This window comes from Saccopteryx bilineata, chromosome 8 (genome assembly GCF_036850765.1).
Source record: "Saccopteryx bilineata isolate mSacBil1 chromosome 8, mSacBil1_pri_phased_curated, whole genome shotgun sequence".
In the NCBI taxonomy this organism is placed as follows: Eukaryota; Metazoa; Chordata; class Mammalia; order Chiroptera; family Emballonuridae; genus Saccopteryx; species Saccopteryx bilineata.
Window position 1 is genome coordinate 1,711,031 of NC_089497.1, and position 26,729 is coordinate 1,737,759.

Below are 26,729 nucleotides of genomic sequence, written 5' to 3' on the forward strand. Positions count from 1 at the left end.
AAAAGAAATGCATAGTTATACAGAATTTTATATGCAAGACCAGAGGGAAGATCAGAGCAAACCACAGGACAGAGGTACGTCACAAATTAGTTCAGCCACGTGCACAGAACTGACCCGATTGACACCCATTCCTAGGGACTGTTTTTGCTCATTTACCAGATAGTGCAGAATTGTGAACAAACAATGCTTGGCGGAGTGCGCGCAGGTTGGAAACCCCGGGTGGGACGTTCGTGCGTCCCGAGAAAGTCCCGCTAGCTCTCTCAGCACTGCTGGGTAGGATGTGTGTGATGGCGGGAGACCGGGTGGCCTGAAAGCTAACTTAGCGAGCGGTGGGGAAAAAGAACTGTTTCTTTCTTCCTTCGTGCCTGCGTTCCTCTCTCCTCCCTCCACGATCCCCATTAAATGGAAAACGAAAACGAAACAAAAAAAAAACACCTGCCTGGTACTAGGAGGTCTCTCTTTGGTCACTGTTAAATCCTCCGCCTGCCTCTGAGCTGAGGAACCCCCACTGAGCGCGGCCCTTCCGCTAACATCCCCTGCACTGCAGGAAGGGGACCTGCTGGTGGTCCGTCCTTGTGACTCTGAGGACAGCAGTCCTATTGGGACCCTTGGCTTAGAAATGGATGGACCTCCCCGAAGGCAGATGGTTTGAGAAGGTCGGGATGGAATCCTCTGAGGAACCTTTTGTCATCAAAGCTGCTTGTGGCGAGCGAAGGCGTCAAGGGTGGAGGCCATGGGGGGGGGGGGGGAGGTAAGCGCTCAGCACCCCTACCGCGGGCTCCATGCAGAGATCGGAGCGGCCCTCGGAACCTGCCCCCAGCCTGGGTCACCCTCGCCCTGGTCTGTGCAGTGAGGGCACAGGCCTTGGCTCCTCCTCCCGCCCCAGAGAAGTCAGGAGCAGGTGGCGGGGCTGTGCATGTTTCGGGTTGTAGTGTTCCCCACGGTTCTGCCCCCACACCGTGGCCTGCTCCTCGTCTGTCCCTCTACTGCCTTGAGACTCAGTCGCCAAGAGCAGTTTGCTCAGAGCCTGGATGGCAGACACCGGCCGGGTGGAACAGTAGACCCTGTGTGCTCAGCCTTGCTGGGAGAGGGAACTTAACGAAGTTTCCAACAAGGATTTTTAATTAGCCTTGTGACACACGTGTAACATATCTGAGAGTTTTCTTCCTTAAAATTTTTTTAACATATTATTATTTATTATGTTTTTTATTTCCCAGTGTTTCCAGGGTGGCACTGGGCTGTGGGCTGGGTGGGGTCAGTCAGCAAGGGGGTGGATTCATGTACGGATTTGAGAAACCCACATGGTGGCCTCGGGCCAGCCGGCCGACTCTGAGCACCCTGTCTGGTAAACGCTAGGGCATCGGCATTTTAAAAGACCTGCTAGGCCTTTATCCGCTGGGTAAGAGATCCAGGTGGTTAAATGCCCAGGACAGGACAAGGCTTTCTAAAAGGTGCTGGTTCTCACTTGTGTGCCTCTGAGGCCTGTTTTCATAGACAAATTGCTACTACAACCTTATAAAATATAAACTTAGAATCCCGCTTTCAGAATTTTCCTATTGGCGTTTGGCATCCAGCATATGAAAAACAGAGGACGCTTCGCAAGCAGAGATGAAAATAAAAGTAGAAAGGAAATCAGTGCACCCCCCCCCCCCGCACTCTTTTCATCCAGGGACAGGCTTATTCCCACGGTGCGGTGTGTCTTCCCCTCGTCGTGGGAGCCGCCCTGCAGGGAAGGACTGTCTCTGCTGCAGGGCCCACAGCCAGCTGAGGACCTCCCCACGCCCACCACAGGGCGGGGCGCCTGTTTCGGGTGGAGCCACAAGGCCGAGATAAGGGTCCTGCAACTTTTGCACGTTCAAAAGGTTTTCCTTAAGAAATGCTGTGTTTGGAAGAGCTTCCAGAGATTGTTCAAGAACAAAAAGTAGTTGAGTTCAGGCATTACATTTAGAAGCGCCGTCTAGTGGGGGAATAGCTTCAAAAACTCCAAAAAAAAAAAAAAAGAGGTAAATAGCACTTTGTTGCATATAGGTAGCTGTGTGTTCAGAGCTTTCAAAAGTCACATCCTGCCACAATAAACAGCCACATGAGCACTCTTGGCCCCTGACCTATAAATAAACATTCCAATTCTGCTACTTGGTCACAGGCTCTTCATGAAGAAGCTCTTCTAGAACGAAACAGCCTGCCAACCGGTTAGAAATCGGGCAGCCACGGGGGCATGACGTCCATGACCTCTTCACAACAGCCGTTTGTATTTATCAGCCTTTCGGAAAAGTAACTCGGGAGGGCTGACCACCCACTTTCACGTTGGAGAAACAGTCCCACTGAAGAAATACGATCTTCCACAGGCAAAGGCGTGAGGCCTCTCACGAAGAAACACAGCGGTTCGCGGCCCTGGCCCGGGGCGGGGTGGGGGTCTCCCTTCCCAGCCTGCTGAGGCTTGTGCGCTTTCTGCCAGGCACCACACGGCAGAACACTGGTCATCTCTCAAGAAAAGGGTTCAGAAGGCAAACTGCACTTGTCCGGTGCTCTCTATCCCCTGAAGCCTTCGTTGTACCGGAACACATGAAGGACATGAAGCCAGGGGGTACCTACATGTGCCACTCGTATATACCTGGGCGCCCGGGCTCAGGCGCAAGGCTGCAGGGTGTGGTTAGGCTGCCCAGTAGGATTCCCTGCCCGCCTGTCTGAGTGCTAACAGTGGGGGGTGGGAGGGTTCACCCGCTCCTCCAGGGACAAAATGTAAACCCGGGTGAAGCCGTCCCTCCTTGAACTGGCTGCTCCCTGGAGCCGACTGGACCTAGCCCTCGGTTCTCCCTAACTCGCATGCCTCTGTCCTGTCTTTTATCTTTTATTTTTATTTTTTTTAATATCTGATACTTTCTCTGTATAATTTCCTCCAGATCTTTTTATTCTTCTAAGACATGTCTCATAGATTACACCAGGAAGACCTTAAAGGAGGAAAAAAAGACTAAAGAACACCCATCTTTGGAGAGGTAAGCATCTCAGCTTGCATTTAAAAAAGAACAAAAGCTTAGGTTATCTATGAAATTCAGACACTTAATAACACCACAACTTAGGCACTTTGGATGAACCTTACTTCATAATGATGTGGCTATTATAACCCTTCCAAAGGTGATTGTTACTACTGCCTGTGTTAACTGGTCCTGATAAGTTTTTCAACTCCTTCTTTGTAAGTATATGCCTGCCTTCGCCTGGATTTACATTCAATTTTGTAGTTATTTTTAACCATAAAATCCTCAACAACCTAAAGGCAGACAGAAACAAAGGAAGGAAGAGAGGGAGGGAGGGAAGGAAGAAAAGAAAGAAAATAGAAGAGAAAAATAGAAACTGTTGTGGGTAAGTAGCATGTTAATTGAAGTAAGATTCTATGCACTGCTCTTATGCTAATAGGAGAAAGAGCCACACTGGGTGGCTTGGGACATTCTGCTTGTGGCAAAGATCAGTTTGGTCCCTGGCCTCACGAGGGCTTTCTGGTGCTCCCACCCCGCCCACTTGCAGACAAAGGGTGCCGGCGGTGATGTGATGGACCCTCCCCCCATGTCCAACCTGCAGTGGACGCTCAAGGACCACTGAAGGGACCACATGAACGAAGGGGTGAGAATCAACTCAGAGACGCTGACAGAGGGAGGTCGGCTCTGGCCGACGTCAACAGATGAACAACCCACGATGACAGAAATGAACGTTTTTTGCGTAATATTTTATCATCTGAATTCAAGGACAGCGGGCATCTTACTTCACTCTATTTTACAATTGTGTGTTGTACAATATACGTCTTTATTCTCCCGTCCGTGTTCGTGGCTGGCCAGACATCACAGCCGTGCAGGCCCGCCCACACTCCCGGTCCAGCACACGACCGGCCCACATTCTCATGTCAGTCTGAAAACAACCGTGTCGCCTCGGACCAACGGTACCACCTTGGCATGAAGACAAACGCGGCCGTAACTTCTGTTCTGACTTGGTACAGGCTCACCAAATCAAGTTGTGAAGAAATTGAAGATAAAAGTACCTGTTTTTATTGCTGTTAGCCCTCGGAATCAGCACCAAACCAGAAAAAAAAAAAATTATAAAATTCACCTCCATCCCCTCATTTTGCATCCTTAGAAATATGTGCCCTGAAGCAGCATGATGAGTTAGGCTGAGCATTTTGTTTGTTTGTTTGTTTTGACGGCAAGCACTTACAGGCAGGATTTATGAATGGGGACATGTGGAGGCCACTCCGGCCAGCCGGCTAACTCCGGAGCCCCGAACGGTCTTCCTGGACTATTTATAGAAGGTGGACAGCCAGTGGAAAAAGATCACATTTATTTTTACAAGCCAGTCATGACATGACCAAAGAACTCACTTCCTCTCTCTGGGAAGGTCATCTTCCTCAGCTGAGGGTGCGGCAGCCAGCACGGGGACGAAAGGGACCCCCTCACCACTACCGTCAACTGAATGAGCCCCAGTCAGACCCAGAGACCAGCCCCACAGGGGGACAGGCACGGAGACCAAACGCCCTCGTCTCTGTGGCACAACTCTACGGCGCTGCTCCCTGTGACATCCCCTGGATCGCGACGGACCAGTGGAAAGAAGGTGAGTTCCACCACAGGCTCTCACACTAGGTGGCGGAGAGGTCATCGCGGAGCGCCTCCTCTGCCCTCCATTCTCCAACAGCTGAACGCCAACCCAGTAAAACCTGAGCTTTACAGGATGCGGCGAGATGGAGAGGGCAGACCTATTTTTAAAGCTATGTTATTCCCACAGCCATTGTGGCCCCCGACGTAGGTAGGTCACATACCCGGAGAGTTCCACGCAAACTGGGAGACTTTAGTAAATATTTGCTGATTCTAAAATATCATCATTTATCTTGACAGAAATCCGATATAATTTAGCAAATAACACAGGTTCCCAAACCTCTCTGGCCTCGGGCAGCGTCGGTCCACTGGACGCTCTCTGTGCACCAGCGCAGGCTCCCGCTGACCAGGATGGCCTCTGTCAGTCAGTGTGTGGCGGGCGCACCACAATGAGGATGGGATGGGAAAGGGGAAGTGGAGGGAAGGAAAAGGGGAGGGGAGGGAGGGGAGAGGGGTCCTCCTTCTCTCCGGGACGGGAACAGGTGCCGAAACCTCTGAGAGGGAAACGGGCACATCTTACCGGGCTCACACATCACAACTGTTTGGAAATGACAACGGGCGTAATAATAATTTCATCCTGAAGGGGCTCCCGCTTAGGGAAAGAGACACAGGGCGAGAACCAGCATTCGGCATGCAGACCCCAGACCTCCGGCAGAAACGGCGAACGAGGAGTCCAGGACCGGCGTCTTGTTCTCAAACGCCTCGGCCCCTTTTCAGAAGCCGTCTTCTCTCCCGACAGGCCCCCCCTTTCACACTCATCGACCCGTGTCTCCAGCTCCCAAGCCAGCACACGCTCTCTGGAGCTCCAGAGGAGAGAAGCGCGCCGGGCGAATAAGCGCGCAGGTGGACATGCCCGGCCTCCCGTCGCTGCCCTTGAAGGCAGGTACTGGATGAAGAGACAGGTGAGGAATGGCATCTGTAGTAGGCACCGATTCTCAGCCTCGGTCACCGAGCGGGAGCCCCCTCCCTGCACTCGAGCAGAAGACGAGACGCCGATCCCTGTCCGCAAACGTGCAAAGTGTATTTACAATCCCCTCGAGAGGCTCTACATCAAATGGAGACACAGATGAAATGAACTTCTGCGTGCAGATGAACACACGGAACACACTGGTTCCTCCAGGGAACCGTGCCGGGCCTCTCGGTTTACCAAGACCGTCGCAAATAAAAAAGCGGCAAACAAAACCAGCCACGTTTTCAGGAGCGTCACCTACCAGGGCTGAGGTAGGTGTCCGTCTGTTTTATGTGCTTGATCTGAGTCACCCCATCAAGTCAAGACTTCCCATTCAGTGACGTATTTGGCTCACAACCAAAGGATGAGTCAGGAAGTGTGTTCAGTATTCAAATCAACGGCCTCAGTGGTCTCAGGTGCAGGCCAGCACGGACAAGAAAAATGTCCGACCTAACGCTGGCCAGGGTGGTTGCCAGAAAGGCCCTCAGGAGCACTGTCCACTCCTTTCTCCACGACGTCGGATGACCGGCATTCTTTAGCACCGGTCTGCATCCCAATGAGATTTCAGTGTTGACGCTAGGCAAGAGGTCATCGTATTGAACTCAAAAATTTCAGTCACGATTCAAGTAGTACGCTCCTGGCGTTCCTCATGTAACTGCCTCGTGTATTCCTGAGTATTATATTTTTTAAGCGAGGAGAGATGGCATCAGGCTAGAACGGCATCCCCTCAGCTTCCCTGACGGCTATGCGAGGAGCCACAGCCACACCAATGGGTGGGCCCCTTGTCCTAGAGGAGCAGCCCTAGGCGCGGCCGGTCCTGGTCAGCACTTCCGGCGCGACCCAAAACCTAAAACCAACACCATCTTCCTTCCCTCCTGGGTGGAATGTTAGACCCTGATTTGCAGTCCAGTAAGGAAAAAAAAAAGCTTATTCCCCTGTCTTTGAGGGCCAGCCATTTGGACATTGCTTCAAAAGGCACATTGATTCCAGTGGTAATTTAAATAAGTAGGGAAGGAAAGAATAAGAGTAAACACAGAACAAACAAAAAAAGAAAAGAAAAGAAGTAGGTTTCATGGAATACATTAAAGTAAACGGGCAGCTGGGATCTACCCAGACCACTGAGCTCCTCACTAGTAGTCTAACCGGAGTCCCTAAGGTAGAGTAATTCACTGAGTCCCGGCACACAGGCCTTTAGGAAACACTGTTTATGAAAGTAGTTGAGGACTCTCGGGCACCTTGCCCTGACTTCTAGTTCAAGTGTGTGCAATGCAGAAGGGGTCACCAAATTCAAAACTGCAGGACAAATAAAATTCAGTGCATAGCACAGGCTCGAGAAATAACGAGAGATCACTATATATATATATATATATATATATATATATATATATATATATATATATATATATATAACCATTTAAACGACATCCGAGAAACATTTTGAAGTAGTTAACTTGTGTTCACATTCCATGCATTTTCTAGTAGGTTAAGCCCTGGGCTTACGTATCTGGGTGCCCATGTCCTACAAAGCTCCATTCTTTGGACGAATCCAAGCATTCCTCAGACGGAAAGGGAAGTACGCCGGGATTTTGTCTCCTTACCCTCTTGAATGCATACCTGACCTCTCAGGGGCTACTTCTTGTCACCACAGGCACAGAAGAGGATTTGAAAAATCGAACTGTTTGGGGGTTTTATTTGGGATTTTATTCACTGCCTTCTAAAAATCCCGGGATGTCACAGACACCATCTGAATTGTCTCCCGGGGCAAAAAAAGAAAAAAACAAAACAAAACAAAAACCCAGTGGCCCTCTCTCCCTCTTGCTAGACCCACTTCCCTACACCAAAGCCCCAAGTGCCTCGAAAGCCCCGTGTGGAACCGGACTTGCCCCCTGTGGCTCTGCAGCGCCCTCCTTTGCGCAAAGAAGAAAACACAACACAATTGGAAAACAAACTAAACAGTAGCAACAACAGAAAAGTCCAAACGGGGTGGGCAAACCAGCGGTCTCCTGCCTGCAAGGCGGAGGCTCACTTTTTACTGCAGAATTCGGAGCTGCTCAAGAACTTCCTGATGACCAGCCCCAGGCAGACGACCAGCAGCAGCATGTAGCCCACGGTGCCCAAAAAGGTGGGCGCGGCGGGCGGTGCCTTGAGAAACTGGCGCAGGCCCTCCTCCACGTAGTACACCTGGTCGTAGATGCTAAGGAACGTGAAGATGTGGAAGAGCTGGTGGCTGTGGCCGATGATGTCGAAGAGGCCCGGCTGGATGCGCTCGGGGATCTTGCTGACGTTGAAGAAGGCCGCCACCACCAACCAGAAGTAACGACGGTAGAAGTGCACGAAGAGCGTGGGGTTCTCGCCGCGCAGGTCGAAGAGCCAGCTCTCCAGCATGATAGGGCAGGCCATGCTGAGTGGCATGACGAAGACGAAGGTGCGCAGCGCGAACGGGTAGGAGCACCAGTCGGTGCGGCTCTTGCAGCAGGCCACGGTGCAGGCCACCGCCAGCAGGAAGGCCACCGGCAGCACCAGCGCGCGGTAGGCGGCGATGAGGCGCGTGCAGTCCACGTGCCAGCCCAGGCGTTGCTGCACGTAAGGGGTCATCACCCGGGCGTCCAGCAAGCTGAGGCCCGGCAGCAGGTAGTAGTAATAGGCCACGGTGCTGCCAAAGCCGTAGTAGCTGATGGACGCATAGTCCAGGTAGAAGAAGGCGGCGCGCAGGCGCAGCGACAGGCAGCTGAACACGTGCGCCGTACAGCTCATGGCGAAGGTCAGCAGCACGCCGGACGCGTAGCACCACAGCGGCAGCAGCCACGGGTGGTGGAAGGGCACGTCGCGGCCGCTCAGGAAGAACAGGCGGCAGAACTTGCTCAGGAACAGCAGCAGCGGGATGAAGTGCGTCCAGAAGTTGAGCGTCTCGTTGGTGGGCTTGAGCACCGAGGCCAGGCACTCCTGTGCCGTGCAGGGCAGCCGCCGGTAGCCGGACAGAATGAAGCACTCCACGAAGTCGTCGGGCACCTCGTCCCAGCGCAGCAGCGCCTTGGCCGGGGCCGAAGGGTTCCCGGAGGCCGAGGGGTGCGGGCGCGAGACGTCCTCCAAAGCCGCCCCGGTCGTGGCCGGGGGGCCCCTGGTGCCGGTGCTCCGGGGCTGCAGGCGCCGCGGCATGGTGCCCCGGGCTTGGCTAGGACGCGAACAGGCGACCTCTGGCGCGGGCTCCGGTGAACAGGCGACCTCTGGCGCCGGCTCCCGCGCGCTCCGCAGCCCCCGCCGGCCGCCGTCGGAGCCTTTGTGCGCGCGCCGGGGGCGTCGCTGCAGGTTCCAGGGAAGACCCGAACCTCCGAGCAGCCGGTCCTAAAAATAAGTGAATAAATAAGAGAGAATCACTTTGTGAGCGGCCGGCGACTTGCAGGGCGCGCGGGGCTCGGCGTCCCCTGCGCCAGGCTCCCTGCTACCGGCTCCGGGCCGCCCGCGCTGCGGCAGCCCCAGCGGCGGCGCGGCGGACTGCGGCGGCGGCGCTGCCCCGGTGACTGGGCATCGCGCGGTGCGGGCGCAGCCGCCGCCGCCCCCGGCGCGGGAGGCGGGGACGTGGGAGCAGAGGCGCTGGAGGGCGGGCGGGGGCCTCCCCGGCTAGTGTTTCGCGGCCGCCTCTGGGGATGGAGTTGTCCCCTGTCTCGAGTTCCGTACCATCCCCCTCCTCGGGCCGCCGCAGCCCGAGCTGGCCCGTTAATGATTGATGCGGGGGCAAAGGCTGCGCCAGCGACTCGGCCGCGCGCGCCGAGGGCGAGGGTCGGCGCCGGGGTTCGGAGCCCAGCAGCCACGCGGGCGGGCGGGCGTTCGAGAGGACACTGGGGAGCGCGTTCGCGAGGGGCGTAGAGCGGCGGCCGCGGGGGCGGGGGAAGGGAAGCGGCGGGGAGGGGAGGGCAGGGCGCGCTAGCCCGCGCGGGGCGCGGAGGTGCGCGCACAGTGAGTCCCGAGGTGGCGGGGGCAGGGACGCTCCGGAAATCAGGGGAGCTGTGGGTCCATGTCCGGATCAGGCCCGTGTCACTGTCAGAAACCCGGGACAGCCCCTCTTTCCCCGTGTGTGCGCGCGCGCGCGGGAGCGCGCGCGGTTCCCGTTGTCGGCACCGCGTCCAAACCCCAGTTTATATCCGTTCGTGTAGCGGACTTATGCAGGTGCGTCATGAACCTCCCTTCTCCCCCGTCCTGGTCTTGTCCGAAGAAACCATCCCATCACTGGCCTGTCCAGTCGCTCTCGCCATCCTCGTCGTGGTCTCTGGTCTTGTGTGGGGAGCCCCGAGTCCGAGAAGTGGCGGCGGGCTGCTCAGGACCGGGCGGAATCTCCGGACACGGGCTCCCCCCGGCAGGGCTGTGTGTCTTGAGTCAAGGGTTTATCCCGGTGGAGGGCACCGAGGAGAGGTGACTTCAGGGAGAGGTGGATCCTCGCCTGAACCACCGAAAAGCGAGCAGGGACAGTTCGGAGAGACTGGGAGGCGGTGGCTCAGAAGAAGCTTATGCATAATTGACCAGCGGTACCTGGCAGGCTTGGGTGGCAGGAAGCCAGAAGAGAGGCCGAGGGAAGAATCGGAAAACGTTGTGATGCGCTGCGTGTGACAACGTGCCCGTGAGCCTTGTAAAAGGGGGGGAGGTGGCGGGGGCGGGGGTGGGGAGCTGGAAATAAAAAACCCCTGTCTGCTCTGCTCTAAAACGGTTACCATTTCACAGAAGTTTCTCTTCGACAGAGGCCTTAGGGCTCTATGACTGTGTCTACCTACACTACGGTGTCATGGCAACCGGAGCTAACTATAAGGGACCAGGCAGTGTTCTAAGTGCTTAACGGTTTTTAAAAATCTTTTAGGTATACTTATTATTGTTCCCTTTTTTTTTTTTTTAAACATGGAGGCAGCATGACCCTACATAACCTGCCCAGTTGATGGAAGCCCGGGATGGGGGTGGGGAGGATTTGAACCTTGGCAAGTTGCTTACACCAGAACATCCAACAAGCTGCTTTGCTCATAGAAAACTAGAAGCGTTTGATTTGGGGAAAGGCTTGTATTGTAGAAATGAAAGGCCACCTTCATCACTACAGCAGATCTTATAGGTGAGCCAAGGAAGGTTTGTTTACTTAGCAGGGGCTCAAGGACTTCGGTTGTGGACAAGAATTAATTTATAAGTAAGAAATCATTCGGTATTGTAAGTGTCTAAAATTACTAACAGGTAGTAGAAAGAGTATCTTTAAAAGTTTCAGCCTCCTCTCTGGGGGAAAAAAAAGTTTTCCTCTGGCTTAGCAAACTCTTACACAATTAGGCCAAAGGTACATTCCTATCTGATGCCTTCCTGACATCACAAATTCCTGATTAGTGGGTTTTAAATTAATATCTTGCCCAAGTGACTTAGCTTGCATTTTGTTTTAGTATTTTCTGTTTTCCCAGTTGCATAGCTTTGCAGTTTTAAAGCAAAGTCTAGTTTCTTTCACATCTGGACTAAAGACCAGGCTAATTTGTAGGAAAAGGGATTAAAATTCAGGCATTTATTAATCAGGCCTAGGAATGCTAACCCTGAATGAATCTAGGGCAGATCAGAAAATAATTTTTTTTTCATAGGCTCTTTTTTTTACACCACAGACAGCCCAAGGGAGGGCCTGCCAAAAAATGTTGATCCTGTAATAATTCTTATCTGCCAACCTCTTCGTTGCATAATCAGCTCACTTCGCTAATTGAGGGAAATAGAAGAGAAAGGAATTGACTGTAAATGCATGTGTAAAAACTATAGTTAGATAAAATCACATTTGTCTTGATGGCTAGGATTGGTGAGGCTAACCATGATAAAATACAGTGTTCTTGAAAACACTCAGTATTTTATAACATCAGCATAACCTTGTTGTCACCTTCCTATATAAGCCTCTCAGGAAGTCATCGAGAGACCTGCTTCTCTCTTTTCGTGTATATCTCCCACCCCACTTGAGGCGCAAAATCAGCCGTGGAGGGGTGTTCCCGAAGGTCTTCCGTGTCAGCCCAGAGAAGCCGTGCAGGCTATACCTGGACAAACCCAAGGGAAAAGGAATTGAGAAGCCAGAAAAACTCACCTAACTTTATTTAAAACAAGACAAACAAACAAACAAACACCCCCCCCCCCCGAAATAGGACTTACTTAATTGCTACCAAACGGTGGCATTAATTTTTCTTCGGTGTTTTGAGATATAAAGGTGAGTTCTCCAGACGCTACGCAGGCTGGGCTGTGTGGTTTGTCTTTAACTCCAGTAACTAACTGCTTCTTAGTCCTGCTTCTTGTCAGCGAGGACCATGCCCGCACCCCCTGGGCTTGGCTGACAGATGCAGCAGATAGCAGGGCGGGCTGCCGCTGGCCCGGCAGGTGCGCTGGGTGATAAGGCATCCCGAGGCTGCCCCGGCCTGACTACCAAGCCCTTGGCAGAAAGGTATCGCCCGGTGCCATTGACAAGGCAGTGTGCCAGCATTTAGGGGTGGAAACCAGCTGGGTCCTCCCAATGGAAGGCTTGTTAAACCGAGACCCCAAGAGTGGTGTGGGCAGTCCCATGGACGCCCTGCACATTCGGGCACTGAGGGGCCCTGGCTGCCCACATGCGGTCACTTACAGGAGCTGGAGCAAACAGGACCCGTAGAGTTTGTGTTTCCTTGTGTTGTGCCCCTACAGTAATCATATGAAGCATATAAAAAAGTTCCACAGCAAATTTGATGTTCTCTTATAGGGACAACGAGCTCTGTGTAAAACCCGCATTTAAAAAATGTGCTCTGATATTTACAGCTAATACACCTGATTGAGGAGGAAGCAATTTTTTTTGCTCCTCTCATTTTTTGCCACAACCAAACAACCAAACAACCACCCAACCAAACGAACAAAACCCAGCACTTTATTGCACCCAAGACTTTGTACAAAGAGAGCTCTAGAAGGTTCCGTCCCTCTCCTCAGAAGATACAGCCTAACCAGAGGGCGTCCCTTCCTCCCCAAATTGAGAATAAGCACCAACTGAAGAGTGCCACCATCCAAACTCTTCCAGGTCAGACACGGTTACCACCAGATTATAGGGTCTGAGAGTTAGGATCCTACCGGCACCTGGCAGTGGCATCAGGTGTGTAACTATGGCAACCTTTGAGGAGAAACGGAATCGGAAGGCCAGGTAGAGGGCTGGAAGCCAGAGAGGGTGGTGGGAGATTGAGTTCTTCTCTGGCACTTGGCCTGGCTGTTGACTGAAGTGGCGACAGGCAGGGTTCTCTTTGGAAGAATAGCTCAGGGAGACTTGTTAGGGTGTTTTTTGCCTTAGATGGTTCTGCGCAGAGAGCGGCACCTCCCTATGTCCCTCTCGCCCCCCACTTCACCTGTTCTCTCCGGAGTGGGCGCACACAAAGCCTGGTGGAAGGTGAAGAATACAATGCGACAACTTCCGTTGCCATAGATCTGTTTTTAAATGTCCATCCCCTGTGAAGGTTTGTATGATACACCTACTACATCTTACATGGAGGTAACAAAATAACACGTTGGGGCATGGGCTGGTGGCACCTCGACACTGGTGGATAAAAGGTGTGCGATCCAAACGCCACTGATTTCTCTGCAGTCCATCGCTGCTCCTGAGTATCCACCTGCTCCCATCTCCTCTCTCGGGTCCAGGGGGCAGGGGTGGCCTCTTCCTGCCTCTCAGGTTCTGTCAAGGGTGTTTCGGGGTCGCCATCTCCCCGTCAACAGTCCCTAAGCCCTGACCGGACCTGCCCGAGCCTTCCGCCCCTCCCGCCTGACCGGACCTGCCCGAGCTTTCCGCCCCTCCCGCAGCTTTCCTGAGCTTGGGTGGCCGTCTGCATTCTGGAGTTATTTCTCCCAGTTCTGCCCTTCCTGTTTCCTGGCAAAAGCTCCTACTATCCCTGACGAGGAAGGTCTCCTATCTGCATGTTCTGTTCATCCTCGTTCAGAATTATTACCCTCCGAGGAGGAAGAGATTGTCACTGGCTCTTGCTTGCTCTGGGAGGGGACTTTTCCGTAGTCTCCATTCATTTTACTGGAGAACCAATTCTACAAGGGCGTGAGATCGGTGATTCAGTTCTTGCTCCTCCTCCGCCTATTGACAATAGCCCTGGACATGCAGTGCTTTGCCCGTAGTAGTAAGCACTCAACACGTATCTGTGATTGGGAGATTCTCTTCAGTGCCGTAAGCCTTTAAAAGGTTAGAACTCAAGAGTCCTAGACTCTTAGAAATGTCACTTCATCTTTCAAGTCATCTAGTGAGACTCTCTTCCCGTTTATGGCAGCTGTTTCCATTTCTTGATCGTATACCGGATTTGGGTACCGGCACAGGCACTTGACATACATTATCTCTTAATTCCCAGAGTGCTCCTGGCAAGGTAAATCCAGGATCTCCGTTTTCAGACAGGAAACCAGAGAGGCTCAGCCTTGTACCTCACATGGCATCCTCTTTCATTTTAAGTTGTTTTTTTTTTTAAATTGCTGTTCAAAAGCTTTGTGAATAATTAAATGAGCATAACCAATGAGAAGGGAAAAAACAACACAAATACTGGCGCCGTGGCCCCAAGCTCAGCCGTAAGTATCATTGAATGGGGCCACCATTTGGATCTGGTTAGAAAGTCTCTGATAAGAAAGAGGCAGAGAGAGACAGGTATTCCTGCAGCATGTGATGGCTGGATATTGATTAGGCATGGCGGGAAGGTCCATTTTTAAATACCATTTTCCTGTAAACAAATAACATCTGATGTCACCAGAAGACTTGCCATATATTTATACTAAGATCTCTGTGAAGAGGCAAATGGCAGGTCTCAAGACTTCATAGATGAGCCTTGCACTTAGCACAATATCAGCCATTACAGTGATTGATTAATACAGCAGGAAAAATAGGATATTATGGCCTAGTACTATGGTTGGGAAACTGCGGCTCACGGGCCACATGCAGCTCTTTGGCCCCTTGAGTGTGGCTCTTCTGCAAAATACCATGTGCAGGCGCTACCTCGATAAGAAATGTACCTACCTATATAGTTTAAGTTAAAAAAAAAAAATTGGCTCTCAAAAGAAATTTCAATCGTTGTACTGTTATATTTGGCTCTGTTGACTAATGACTTTGCCGACCACTAGAAGATCAAGGGGAAGGCCTCTCAGTTATTGGGCTGTGTTTGGGCCTCAATGAAGCGAACTGGCCAATGGTCCCATTTAGGTTTTTTTCTTGTTTTTCTCTCTTTAAAAATTTTTGAAAATTTTAATTGAGGTACACTTGTCATACAACATTGTATTAGTTTCAGGTACACAACACAATGCTGTGATACTTGTATAGATCAACTTAGTTAACACCTGTCACCACAGGTAGTGCCTTTTTCTTGTGATGATAACTTTTAAGATTTACTGTCCTGGCTGCTTTTAAATATGCAACCCAGTACTGTTACCTATATCGTCACCGTGCCGTAATTATACTCCTAGAACATTTGGAAGTTTATACTTTTAGACCAACCACCCCCTCTCCCAATTTTCCCATGCCCCTGCCCCCCACCTCCGGCAACCACCAATCTGGTCTCTGATGCCATGGGCTTGGTTTTGTTTTAAATTCTGTGTATAAGCGATATCGTATATGGTGTCTGTCTTTTGCTGTCTGACTCATTTCATTTAACGTGATGCCTTCGAGGTCCATCCATGCCGTCACAAAATGGCAGGATTTCATTATTTTTTATGGCTGAGGAATATTCCATTGTATACGTGTACCACCCCTTCTTGACCCACTCACCTGTTGACGGGCACTTAGGTTGTTTCTATATCTTGACTGTTGTAAATAACGTGGCACTGGGCGTGGGGTGCTTGTATCTTTTCGATTTAGTGTTTTCCTCATTTTTTTAGATAAATACGTCCAAGGGGAATTGTTGGGTCACATGGCAATTCTTTGATTTCTTTGAGGAACCGCCGTACTGTTTTCCACAGCGGCTGCACCAGTGCACACACCCGCCAGCAGTGTACACGTGTTTCCTCCACACCCGCACCAGCACTTGTTCCTCGCCTCATTGGTAACAGCTGGTGCCGATGGTTGCGAAGTGAGACCTCGCTGTGGATTTGATTTGCGCTCCCCTGGTGATTAGTGATGGCGAGGATCTTTTCACGTACCCGTTCATTTCTATTTCAATGTGATGATTTTCCTTTTCTTTGAGACACAGTATCTGTTTGTTGAAAATATTTATCCGCATAATTATAGAGGTGCCAATTACTAAGCTAATTGAAGGGTATCTTATATATACTGCTCACAAAAATTAGGGGATATTTTAAAATGAATATGAAGTGACAAAATATCCCCTAGGTTTTTTTTTTTTGTTTGTTTTGTTTTGTTTTGTTTTTTTGTATTTTTCCCAAGTTGGAAATGGGGAGGCAGTCGGACAGACTCGTGCATGTGCCCAACTGGGATCCACCTGGCATGCCCACCAGGGGGCGATGCTCTGCCCATCTTGGGGCATCACTCTGCCGCAATCAGAGCTATTCTAGCGCCTGAGGCGGAGGCCATGGAGCCATCCTCAGTGCCCGGGCCAACTTTGCTCCAATGGAGCCTTGGCTGCAGGAGGGGAAGAGAGAGACAGAGAGAAAGGAGAGGGAGAGGGGTGGAGAAGCAGATGGGCACTTCTCCTGTGTGACCTGGCTGGGAATCGAACCTGGGACTCCTGCACGCCAGGCCGACGCTCTACCACTGAGCCAACCGGCCAGGACTCCCCTAGTTTTTGTGAGCAGTGTATATTGACTTAGAAAACAACAACCCTACAACAACACTGAAGGGATAGAAACTACTTTTTAAAATATGGGGGTTTGTTTGTTTTTCAGTTACCATTGATGTACAGTACTATATTAGTTTCAGGTATACAGCCAGTGATTAGGCAGTTATATAACTTATGAAGTGATTACCTCAATAAATCTAGTACCCACCTGCATCGTACATAGTTATTACGATATTATTGACTCTATTCCTTGAGCTGTACTTTACGTCCTGTGACTGTTCCGTGCTTCTTAATCTCTTCGCCTTTCACACCCAGCCCTCCCAAACCCTCTCCCTTCTGGCAACCATCAAAATGTTCTCTGTACCTCTGAGTCTGTTTCTGTTTCCTTTGTTCATTTATTTTGTTCTCTAGATTCCTTGTAGAACTGAAGTCATGTGGTATTTGTCTTTCTCCGTCTGACTTGTTTCACTCAGCACAATACCCTCTAAATCAGGGGTCTCAAACTTAACTCGGCATGTGGGCCGCAGAGCAAGATAACAGCCATTCAGCGGGCCGCACTAGGTCTACAAAAGGCAACGGTTACGCAACACTTTTCAGTGTCACAAAACGACCAGAAACTGTAGTTCATGGATTAGTCTGCGGGCCGCACAAAATTGTTCGGCGGGCTGCATGCGGCCCGCGGGCCGCAAGTTTGAGACCCCTGCTAAATCCATCCATATTGTTGCAAATGGCAAGATGTCATTCTTTTCTATGGCCAAGTAGTATTTCACTGTGTATATATACACCACTTCTTTTTTATCCACTCATGTAATGAGGGACGCTTAGATTGCTTCCATATCATGACTGTTGTAAATAATGCTGCAGTGAACATGTGGAGATGTGTGTTTTTTCACATTAGGGCTCTGGGTTTCTTCCGATAAATACTCAGAAGTAGAGTTGCTGAGTTCTTCTTTGTCTCTTGGTACAGCCTTTGTTCTAAAGAATATTTTGTCTGGAATAAGTGTTGTTACTCCAGCTTTTTTGTTGTGATTGTTCCCATGTTCATGAAATTTTTTTCCATCCCTTTGCTTTCACTCTCCGTGTGGCTTTTGAACGGAAGTGGGTCTCTTGTAGGCAGCGTTTAGAAGGATCTCATTCTGTTACCGATTTAGCCACCCTGTGTTTTCTGACTCGAGCATCTAATCCACTTGCATTTAAAGGAATTGTTGATAAATATGGATTTATTGCCATTTTGTTATTCATATTTATGATCTTTCCCCCCCCCCCCGCCCCCTTTCTTTTAAAAGACGTCTAACATTTCTTGTAACACCAGTTTGGTGGTGATGAGCCCCTTTAGCCTTTTCCTGTCTGGGAATCTCTTTATCTGTCTGGTGATTCTAAATGACAGCTTGGCTGGGTAGAGTCATCTTGGTGGTAGGTCCTTGCTTTTTCACTACTTTGAATGTTTCTTGCCACTCCCTTCTGACCTGCAAAGTGTCTGTTGAGAAATCAGCTGACAGTCTTCTGGGAGCTCCCTGGTAGGTCAGTGACTGCTCGTAAGGCCCTCTCTTTGTCTTTCACCTTTGTATTTTAATGAGGACGTGTCTTGGTGTGGGGCCTCATTGGGTTCATCTTGTTTGGGACTCTCTGTGCTTCCTGGACTTGTCTGTTTCCTTCCCCTGGTTGGGGAATTTTTCTATCATTATTTTTCCAAATAGGTCTTCAATCCCTTGCGCTCTCTCTTCCCCTTCCGGTACTCTACGCTGTGAATGTCGCTACACTTGGTGTTGTCCCAGAGGCTCCCTAGGCCATCCTCACTTTCTGGTATTCTTTTTGTGGTTTTGATGGAGTGTTTTCTACCTTGTCTTCCAAATCTCTGATCCAATCCTCTCCTTCATCTCATCTGTTGATGCCTTTCAGTGTGGTCTCCATCTCAGTTACTGCACTCGTCATTTCTGACTGGTTTTTATATAAAAGTATTTTGTATCTCTGTGTTTGTTTCCTCTTTGTTGAAGTTCTCACTGGATCGCTCTACTCTTCCCCTGTAGGGCTGTTCATCGAGCATCCTGATACCCAGTGTCTTAAACTCTGCGTCTGGCGGGTTGCTTGTCTCCATTTTGTTCCCTGCTTTTTCACTGCTTTTTTCTGGAGTTTTCTCCTGTTCTTTCATTTCGGACGCATTTCTTTGTCTCCTCATTTTGACTCTCTCCCTGTGTCTGTTGCTGTGTATTGGGTCGAGTGGTCTTGGTGGAGTGGCCTCATGTAGCAGGTGTCCTCTAGTGTTGTGGACCGTTAATGGTGAAAAGCCATTATAGATTCGAGGTTTGGCAGGGGGCTAAGTTCTCCCCCCTCCATCTCCATGTTTGGCTTTGATGCTGAGTGTTTGCACCCACTCCGCTTCCTTCCTTGGGTTGCAGGAAGCAATATACATGCCCTTCCTCTGACTCTTTGTTTGTTTCAGATGTTTGTAAATTTCACTAATGTATCCTGTTTTTGCCTTGGGAGACTTCCTGTCTTAGCCTTTGATGTGCAACTTTGTATCATGGTCCTTGATTTGCATAGGTCTGTATAATAAAGCGAACTGGGGCTGTGACTCACTTAGATACTGCCAGGAAGTTTGAAGAGTCCTCCCGGTCCCATCAGTTTTGTTCTGACAAAGTGTGTTTCCTCAATTCCGCACCGTTATTAGGAGCTGCGCTGGTCCGTGGCACTCTAGGGCCTGGTGGTGCAGTCCCTGTGGTCACCCAAGCTGTCAGTGCCCCCTCTGTGTGGACTGTGGACATCCGCCGGTTGTAGTTGAGACCAGATTGTTGTTGGCAAGCCAATCAGAGGTATTGACGCCAGGCTGATTGGTTGCAAGGACCAACTACAAGTAGATCGAGGGAGCTGCGGTGCAGGGACCCACAGCACAGAGTAGTGCTCACTTCAGCGAGGCCCACAGCACAGAGCAGTGCTCACTTCAGCGAGGCCCTGGTGCCTGTCCAGTCCGCCCGGGAGTGTGACCGCCCTTTGAGGGGGTTGCATGGTGCTTCATCGTGGTCTGAATCTGTCCAGTGAGTGTGCTGGCTTTGGGTTCCCCAGGGAGCTGCAGGCCACGGTCAGCTACTGCCTGTGCCCCGCCCTGGGCCACCCGGCAGGAGCTACAGAGCAATGTGCAGGTGGCTGCCCCCTGCGCAGGGCTTGGAGCTGCCCAGGAGAGGCCAAGCTGTGAGTGGAGTCCAGGTCCCGGTGCCACTCGTGCCGAGCTTGGGGCTGCTTAGAACGAGTTCTGTAGTGGGCCGAGGCCGGATGCTGTTTGCTTGGCGTTTACCGACCTTTGGGAGATTTTAGGCAAGTCTGCAGCATGAGCCAAGGCTGGCCATTTGCATGGAAATGCCCCTGGAAATGTCTGGGGTGGGCCTGCATGTTGAGTGGGGCGGGGTCTCAGAGAACACGAGGGCAGGGTCTCAGAGAACACGAGGGCAGGGTCTCAGAGAACACAGGGGCGGGGTCTCAGAACACGGGAGTGGGGGGTGTCTGGGAGGACACGGGGGCGGGGTCTCGGAGGACACGGGGGCGGAGTCTCGGAGAACACGGGGGCGGGGTCTCGGAGAACACGGGGTGGGATCTCGGAGGACATGGGGGCGTGGTCTCAGAGAACACGGGGCGGAGTCTTGGAGAACACGGGGGCGGGGTCTCGGAGAACACGGGGGCGGGGTCTCGGAGAACATAAGGGTGAGAGGAAAGTAGCCAGCGTGGAGACTCAGATGCAGCCCTCGTGCTGAAGCTAAATGATTCAGTTCCTTCCTGTATGTCCCTACAGCCTTCTAAGCTGCTGTCCCAGCACTGAAGCCCAGAGGGAGTGCGTCCAAGATAGTCTGTGTGTGGACCCTTTCAGAGGAACTGCCTGGGCCCTGGCCAGGTAGCTCAGTTCGTTCGAGTCGTGCCATCATGCTGAGATTGCGAGTTTGATTCCTGGTTAGGGCACCGGCAATAATCAACCAATGACAGCATGAATTAATAGAATAACAAATAGATGTTTCTGTGTGTGTACGTGTGTGTGTGTGTGTCCCTTCCTCTCTCAAAAAATCAGTTAATGAAAAGAATTTTAAAGAAAAGAGGAGCGTCTGGGACTCCAGCAGGCCTCCATCTCTTTCACCCTCAATCCCTGCTGGTTCTACAGCCAGAAGTTATGGGGACGTCTCATTCCAACCCTGAGACCCTGGGCTGGGGGGACTGGTGTGAGACTGGGACCCCTGGCTCCTCAGGGGGGGACCTCTGAAGCTGAGACATCCCTCCTGATTTTTATCCACCACATGTGGACGTGGGACCAGCCGTTTCCATGTGTCCACCCCTCCTTCCAGTCTCGATGTGGCTTCTTCTTTAATCCCACGGTTACGAGACTTCTGTTCAGCTAGCTCTCAGGTGGTTCTGGGTGATGGTTGTTCTGTAGTTTGATTGTAGTTTTGATGTGCTTGTGGGCAGATGTAAGTACCATGTTTACCTGCACCGCCATCTTGACCGGAAGCCCTATATTGACATTTTAAGAGTGTATTTCAATTATCTTATGTTCATCTTATGCCCTATTGATGTGAAAGCCACAAGGATTTGGGGTTACTAGTGAGTCCCCTCAGCACACGATTTATTTCTACACAGTGAACAAGGAGCATTTTTTTTCAGGAACATCCTTATTCTCATGGCCACCCATCGGCACACTTCCTTTGACCTTTATGTTCCAAAATCCTATGGTCCAAATGCATTCATTTTGATTTAGTCTCGACCCTGCCCTGCTGCTCCGACCTCCCACTCAGGAACAATGCCTAGGCTCACGCACCCCCACCCCCGAAGTGAGAAGCGTGGAGGCAGAGAGACTCCCGTATGCGTCTGACAGGGATCCATCTGGGATGCCCACCAGGGGGCAATGCTCTGTCCATCTGGGGTGTCGCTCTGCTGCAACCAGAGCCATTCTAGCGCCTGAGGCGGAGGCCATGAAGCCATCCTCAGTGCCCGGGCCAACTTTGCTCCAATAGAGCCTTGGCTGCAGGAGGGGAAGAGAGAGACAGAGAGGAAGGAGAGGGGGAGGGGTGGAGAAGCAGATGGGCGCTTCTCCTGTGTGCCCTGGCCCGGAATCGAACCCGGATGTCCACACGCCGGGCTGACGCTCTACCGCTGAGCCAACCAGCCAGTGCCAGGCTTGCTCACTTCTGATTAACAAATAGATTTGAGTGCTGGAGAGTGGAATTGAACTTTGTTTCCGACTTGTAAATCGCATGAGCGGCCATTCCTGTATTGGAGGCTTCCTGACTGTACTAACTTGATTCAGTTGGGTCTGTGTGGAGAGGGGTGGGAGGTGGGAATGGAACAGCTCTTCTCTCTACAATCCTGTCCCGTACCCTAGCTCCAGACGGCATTGGAAACCCTCAAATAACATTTCTAGAGGGCCCCTCGGCAATGCGCATATGCTCCGTCCCCCACCACCAATGCCTTTATGATAACCTCTGAGGGGAGACGGGCAGCTCACCTCCGTGTCAGCACAATACGGCACCCCAACTTTGTTTTCTCACATTACTTTTCGGCATGAGAATAATATCGAGAAATGGGATATGGGCTTGCTGAAGCAATAATAGATTTGTAAGACATTTTAAACTGTTCAGAAGTAAACCAGAGGACAAGTCTCTCATCCTACTCAGCCATAAGAAACGATGACATAGTGACATTTACGACAACATGAATGGACCTGGAGAACATTGTACTGAGTGAAATGAGTAAATCAGAAAAAGCTAAGAACTGCATGATGGCACACATAGGTGGGATATAAAACTGAGACTCATGGACATGGATAAAAGTGAAGTGGTTACTAGGGAGAGGGGCTGGAGGAAGGGATAAAGAGGGAGGGAAGCCTGGCCAGGCGGTGGCGCAGTGGATAGAGCAGGCGTCCCCAAACTACGGCCTGCGGGCTGCATGGGGTCCCCTGAGGCCATTTATCCAGCCCCGCCGCACTTCCGGAAGGGGCACCTCTTTCATTGGTGGTCAGTGAGAGGAGCATAGTTCCCATTGAAATACTGGTCAGTTTGTTGATTTAAATTTGTTTGTTCTTTATTTTAAATATTGTATTTGTTTCCATTTTGTTTTTTTTACATTAAAATAAGATATGTGCAGTGTGCATAGGGATTTGTTCATAGTTTTTTTATAGTCCGGCCCTCCAACGGTCTGAGGGCAATGAACTGGCCCCTTGTGTAAAAAGTTTGGGGACCCCTGGGATAGAGCATCAGACTGGGACACAGAAGACCCAGATTCAAAACCCTGGGGTCGCCTGCTTGAGCATGGGCTCCTCTAGTTTGAGCAAGGCTCTCCAGCTTGAGACCCAAGTCGCTGGCTTGAGCAAGGGGTCACTCGGTCTGCTGGAGCCCCCCAGTCAAGGCACTTATGAGAAAGCAATTAATGAACAACTAAGATGCTGCAATAAACAACTGATGCTTCTCATCTCTCTCCCTTCCTGTCTGTCTGTCCTTCTCTCTCTCACTCTGTCACAAAAAAAAAAAAAAAAGAGGGAGGGAAAAATGTCTCATAAAGACAGGAACTGGAGATGGAAGAAGGGGTGAGGAAAGTCTGTTTTGCTTGGTTTATTTTGTAACTGAAAAAGTATTAGTGATTTTACACTTATGCAAAGTTTCTTCTGACTTCGCCACACAGAATGTCTTGTCTCAGGAGAGATAAGCATGGTGCAAATATTACAAAGAAAGGAAGAAAGTGGGCGAGGAAGAAGAGGATTTCTCTGTGAGATGGATGTGGAAATAGCCAGCCTTTAGTTTCCAAATGAAAGTGGTATCGTCATTAGGGCCGATGTCCTTAAATCCTACCTCAGCTGCACGGTGGGTGGCAGAAAATCATTTCCCCAGTGGGGAGTCGGGGGGAGTCCCTCCGAGGGGCCGCTCCTAAATCCATTCCATGTGATTGGTGGTTAGTTCATGTAAGGAAAGGATTTTTATTCTAAATCACTAATTTCTTCTATAGAGCGGGGGTGTGGGGAGGAAGGAAGAGAGAGAAGCATCAACTCATTTCACTTATTTCTCCATTTAGCTGTGTACTCATTGATTGCTTCTGGTACGTGCCCTGACCGGAGGTCACACCTACAACTGCTGGCTGGCATGCTTGGTTGACCTTTATCCACGGAGCCACGCGGCTAGGACCTAACTCACTAATCTTTTAAGACTGTGTTGCTAGTGACTCCTGTCCCCGAGTCTGTCCTGTCTCTTTCCCAACAGAACCAGCCTTGGTGTGATTCCTCCAGGTCCCCAGCGTGTGCCCCTAGGAGACCTCACGTAGCTATGCGCAGGCTGTCCCCTGCACAGTGGCCTGGCTCATTGGACAGGGAGGTCTGATGAGCAGCACAGAATTAGCCCAGGCCCTGGCCTGCCTGCCCAGAAGGGGGTTCCTTTCCCTGATCCACTGGTGGGGTGACAGCTGCCCCTAGGGCCCTTGCACTTGCATTGTTCTCTGCCTCCCTCTGCCTCAATGGCTTCCTGTCCTGACATTCCCCCTTTCACTTCGTTCCCTGCTCAACGTCACCACCTCTCAGAAACCTCTGCCCCCAGCTTATCTAGAATACCCGCCCCCCTCACTCTCTGCCTTCTCACCCTGCTTTACTTTCTCCTTTTTTTCCTATTTCATTCTCTGATACGATCTAATGTGTGGTGTAGCGTGTGTGTATTTATTTGTTCTTTCCCTCAACTGAACCAGAAGCCCCAGGCTTTTTTGCTCGCTGCTCTCCCCGCCCGAGGGCCTGGCGCGCAGTAGGCACCTGATGGACCCTGGTGGGAAGTCGAAGAACACCCACCCGCAAGGCTTTCTACGCCCAGAGCGAGGCACAACTTACACGCTCTGTATTGGCTCTGCCCCAGGAAGAATCCTCTCTGGTGAACTGACCTCCGCAGCCCAGAAAAGCCAACCCAAAAATAGAAAACACGCAAGCTGCTGGCTGTGACCCTCGGGGACTGGGGAAGTGGTTTCTACACCTCAGAGTCCCTCCCATGGGCTCGCCCCCCACACCAGCACAAAGCCGCCACAGGACACCTGCGCACCACCCCCACCTGTACTCCTCCGAGACCTTAAAAATAGGAGCGTGTTTGCGGTGAACTGGGAATTGATCTGGAAAGAAAGGACACAGAACATGGGCTGGTCTGATAGGAAAGACTTGCAGCGCTCTGCTTTGAATTTGAAAGGTCAATTCCAACAACATACCAAAGAGAACCCCCCAGATCCCCTCTGGGGATGGCCTCAGAGGCACCGAAGCCAGGCAAGACCCGGGGACCAGCGCGGAGTGAGACCTTGCGTGAGTGGAGTGGGAGGCGCAGAAAACGTTCCCACCAGCTCTGCCTGCGGTGTGAGCTTTCAGAATTGACCGGGTCTTCCTCCTGAGAGCCTGGTGTAAACACGCTTGCAGTTTTGCACGTGCCGGGAGCTCTTGGAGCGCTGCACACTCCCCGCGGACCCGCCCCACTCGCGGCACCCAGGCGCGGGGCCCTGCGCTGCCCCCCCCCCCCCCCCCCCCGCCCCGTGCGCGGCGCGCGCAGCCCAGGGAAGAACTGAGGGAGCGGCCCAGCCCCCACTGCGTGCTGTCAGCTTGGTTGACACGTGCCCTCTCCTGGACAGGGCAGCTCCTGCAGGTGCCAAGTGACCTGACTGTCCCTCAGGAACCAGGCTAAAGGTCCGGGCCAGCCCAGGGCTTGCTGGAGAGACTCAGGAGGGACAAACAGCTCCTGGAGACGTGGGGATACATGGGGGGGGGAATTCGGGTTCAGCATCAGGGACAGATGGGTGGAAGCTGGCTTTTGAATGCCTTCTGGCTTGATGAAGGTTGGATTTCAGCTAGCGTGCTTTGGAACACTCAGGGAAGGGCAGTCTTGTGCTTTCAGGTGTGGGTGGGGTGACCCAGGGAGGTGTCCCCTGGTGGCAGTCCCCGTTAGGAGACTACTGGCCCCTCCCTGCCTCACCGGCTCAGGGGTTTGCCCCAAATGCAGTGCTGCCTCTCATTTGCCTTCCGCGTGTTTTCTTTGGTGACACAGTGTAGTCTGGTGACATTCCTGAGTCCTGGGTGCAGAAACCACACACATCTGGCGGCATTTCCCCCTTCCAGCCCTTTCTGTCAATTCAGAGCCCGCTGTGCAAGGACCTCGTCACCTCCAACCCTGTGCCCACAGGGACGCGCAGCCAGTAACCCTTCCGCCAGGACTTCCCCCCACAGCGCGGGGAAGATGTTTCTATTAACAGAGTTTCAGATGGCCAGCTCAGAGCTCGCTATCAGAAAGGATTCTCTTTCCAAATGTGTGAGAGGTCCCGCGCCTGTTTCCTCACGTGACAGCTGGGGGAAATGTGACGTGCGTGCTCACCCTCGACCCTTTCTCCTTGTTTCTCTCCAGCGAGAGCGGTGCCACGTGGGCACCTGACAGGGCCTGTCAGTGGTCCTCAGGGTGAAATTGGAAAGGAGGGCCTTTGGGGACCTTTCTGTACCTCCCTCGCGGGCAGCTTTTCAAGTCCAGTTCCCTCGCTGTCCAGATGAGGCAGCCGGCACCCAGAGCAGCCACGGCCGTGGGCGAGGCCACCCAGCTGGGCGTGTGACTCCCAGCCCCGTGCTTGTCCTGGAACGGCACAGGGCACCCCGTGTGGGGTGTGCAATTCAGCCCCGGCCTTCAAGTCAGATAGGCCTGGGCTGAATGAAGGTCTGAGTTGGTCACATACCAGCTCTGTGATCGCGGGCAAGTTGTTTCTTCACCTCTCTGACCCGTGCAGGGAGACCATCGGGCTTCCTCGCAAGGCTGTTGCGAACACCGAGGGGTAAAACGTGCTAGGCGCAGACTAGGAATTCGCGAAAGGGAGGCTGTCCCCGTTATTCCGGGGCCTCCTCCCGTTTCCCTGCCCACCCAAGGAGGGGCCGCCCGGCCGCGCAAGACGGCGAAGCTCCGGCTGAGATGGTACGTTTTTCAGGGACGGTTGTCTTTTAATAGAGACCCTTAAAACACGGAAAAGCCACTGCGCTGTGAAGGGATGAACTCCGGTGAGACGGGGACCTCTGGGCATGAGCTCGCTAAAGGCAATAATGCCACGGGTGTCGAGGGAACAGGCGCACGTGAAGAAGAAGGTGCTGGGGTCGCCCGGGTGAGGACGTGGAGGGCTGAATGAAGGTGGACGGACACCGCGGTGGTCTGGGCAAGAAGTCAGCTTCCCGGGAGGTGGCCTGGAGCAATTAGCATCGCTAGTCACAAGGAAGAGGAACAGAGCGCTGAACCAGAAACCCAGAGATGCAGAGACGCGCGTGCTCGTGTATCAGGCTGGCTGGCATCAGAGCAATCTGCCCGGAGTGGGTGGGGGGCCTCAGAACCTGGGGTCTGTTAAGGACCCTGGGAGGTGGGGGGTAGCCCCCCCCCCACCAATCCCAGCCCACCAGCAACTGCTCCTGCTGTTTCCTTTTAAGCCTGACCTGAA

General features: G+C 52.0%; 1 protein-coding gene across 1 annotated transcript; it reads right to left on the reverse strand.

Moving 5' to 3' along the window:
- Positions 1-6,989: 6,989 nt before the first annotated feature.
- On the reverse strand, positions 6,990-9,276 carry PAQR9 (progestin and adipoQ receptor family member 9). The gene is made up of 2 exons (XM_066240922.1): positions 9,259-9,276; positions 6,990-8,925 (listed from the first exon to the last, which is right to left on the reverse strand). The coding sequence occupies exons 1-2, from the start codon at positions 9,259-9,261 to the stop codon at positions 7,606-7,608; spliced, it is 1,323 nt and encodes a 440-aa protein (XP_066097019.1). The 5' UTR covers positions 9,262-9,276; the 3' UTR covers positions 6,990-7,605.
- Positions 9,277-26,729: the final 17,453 nt, after the last annotated feature.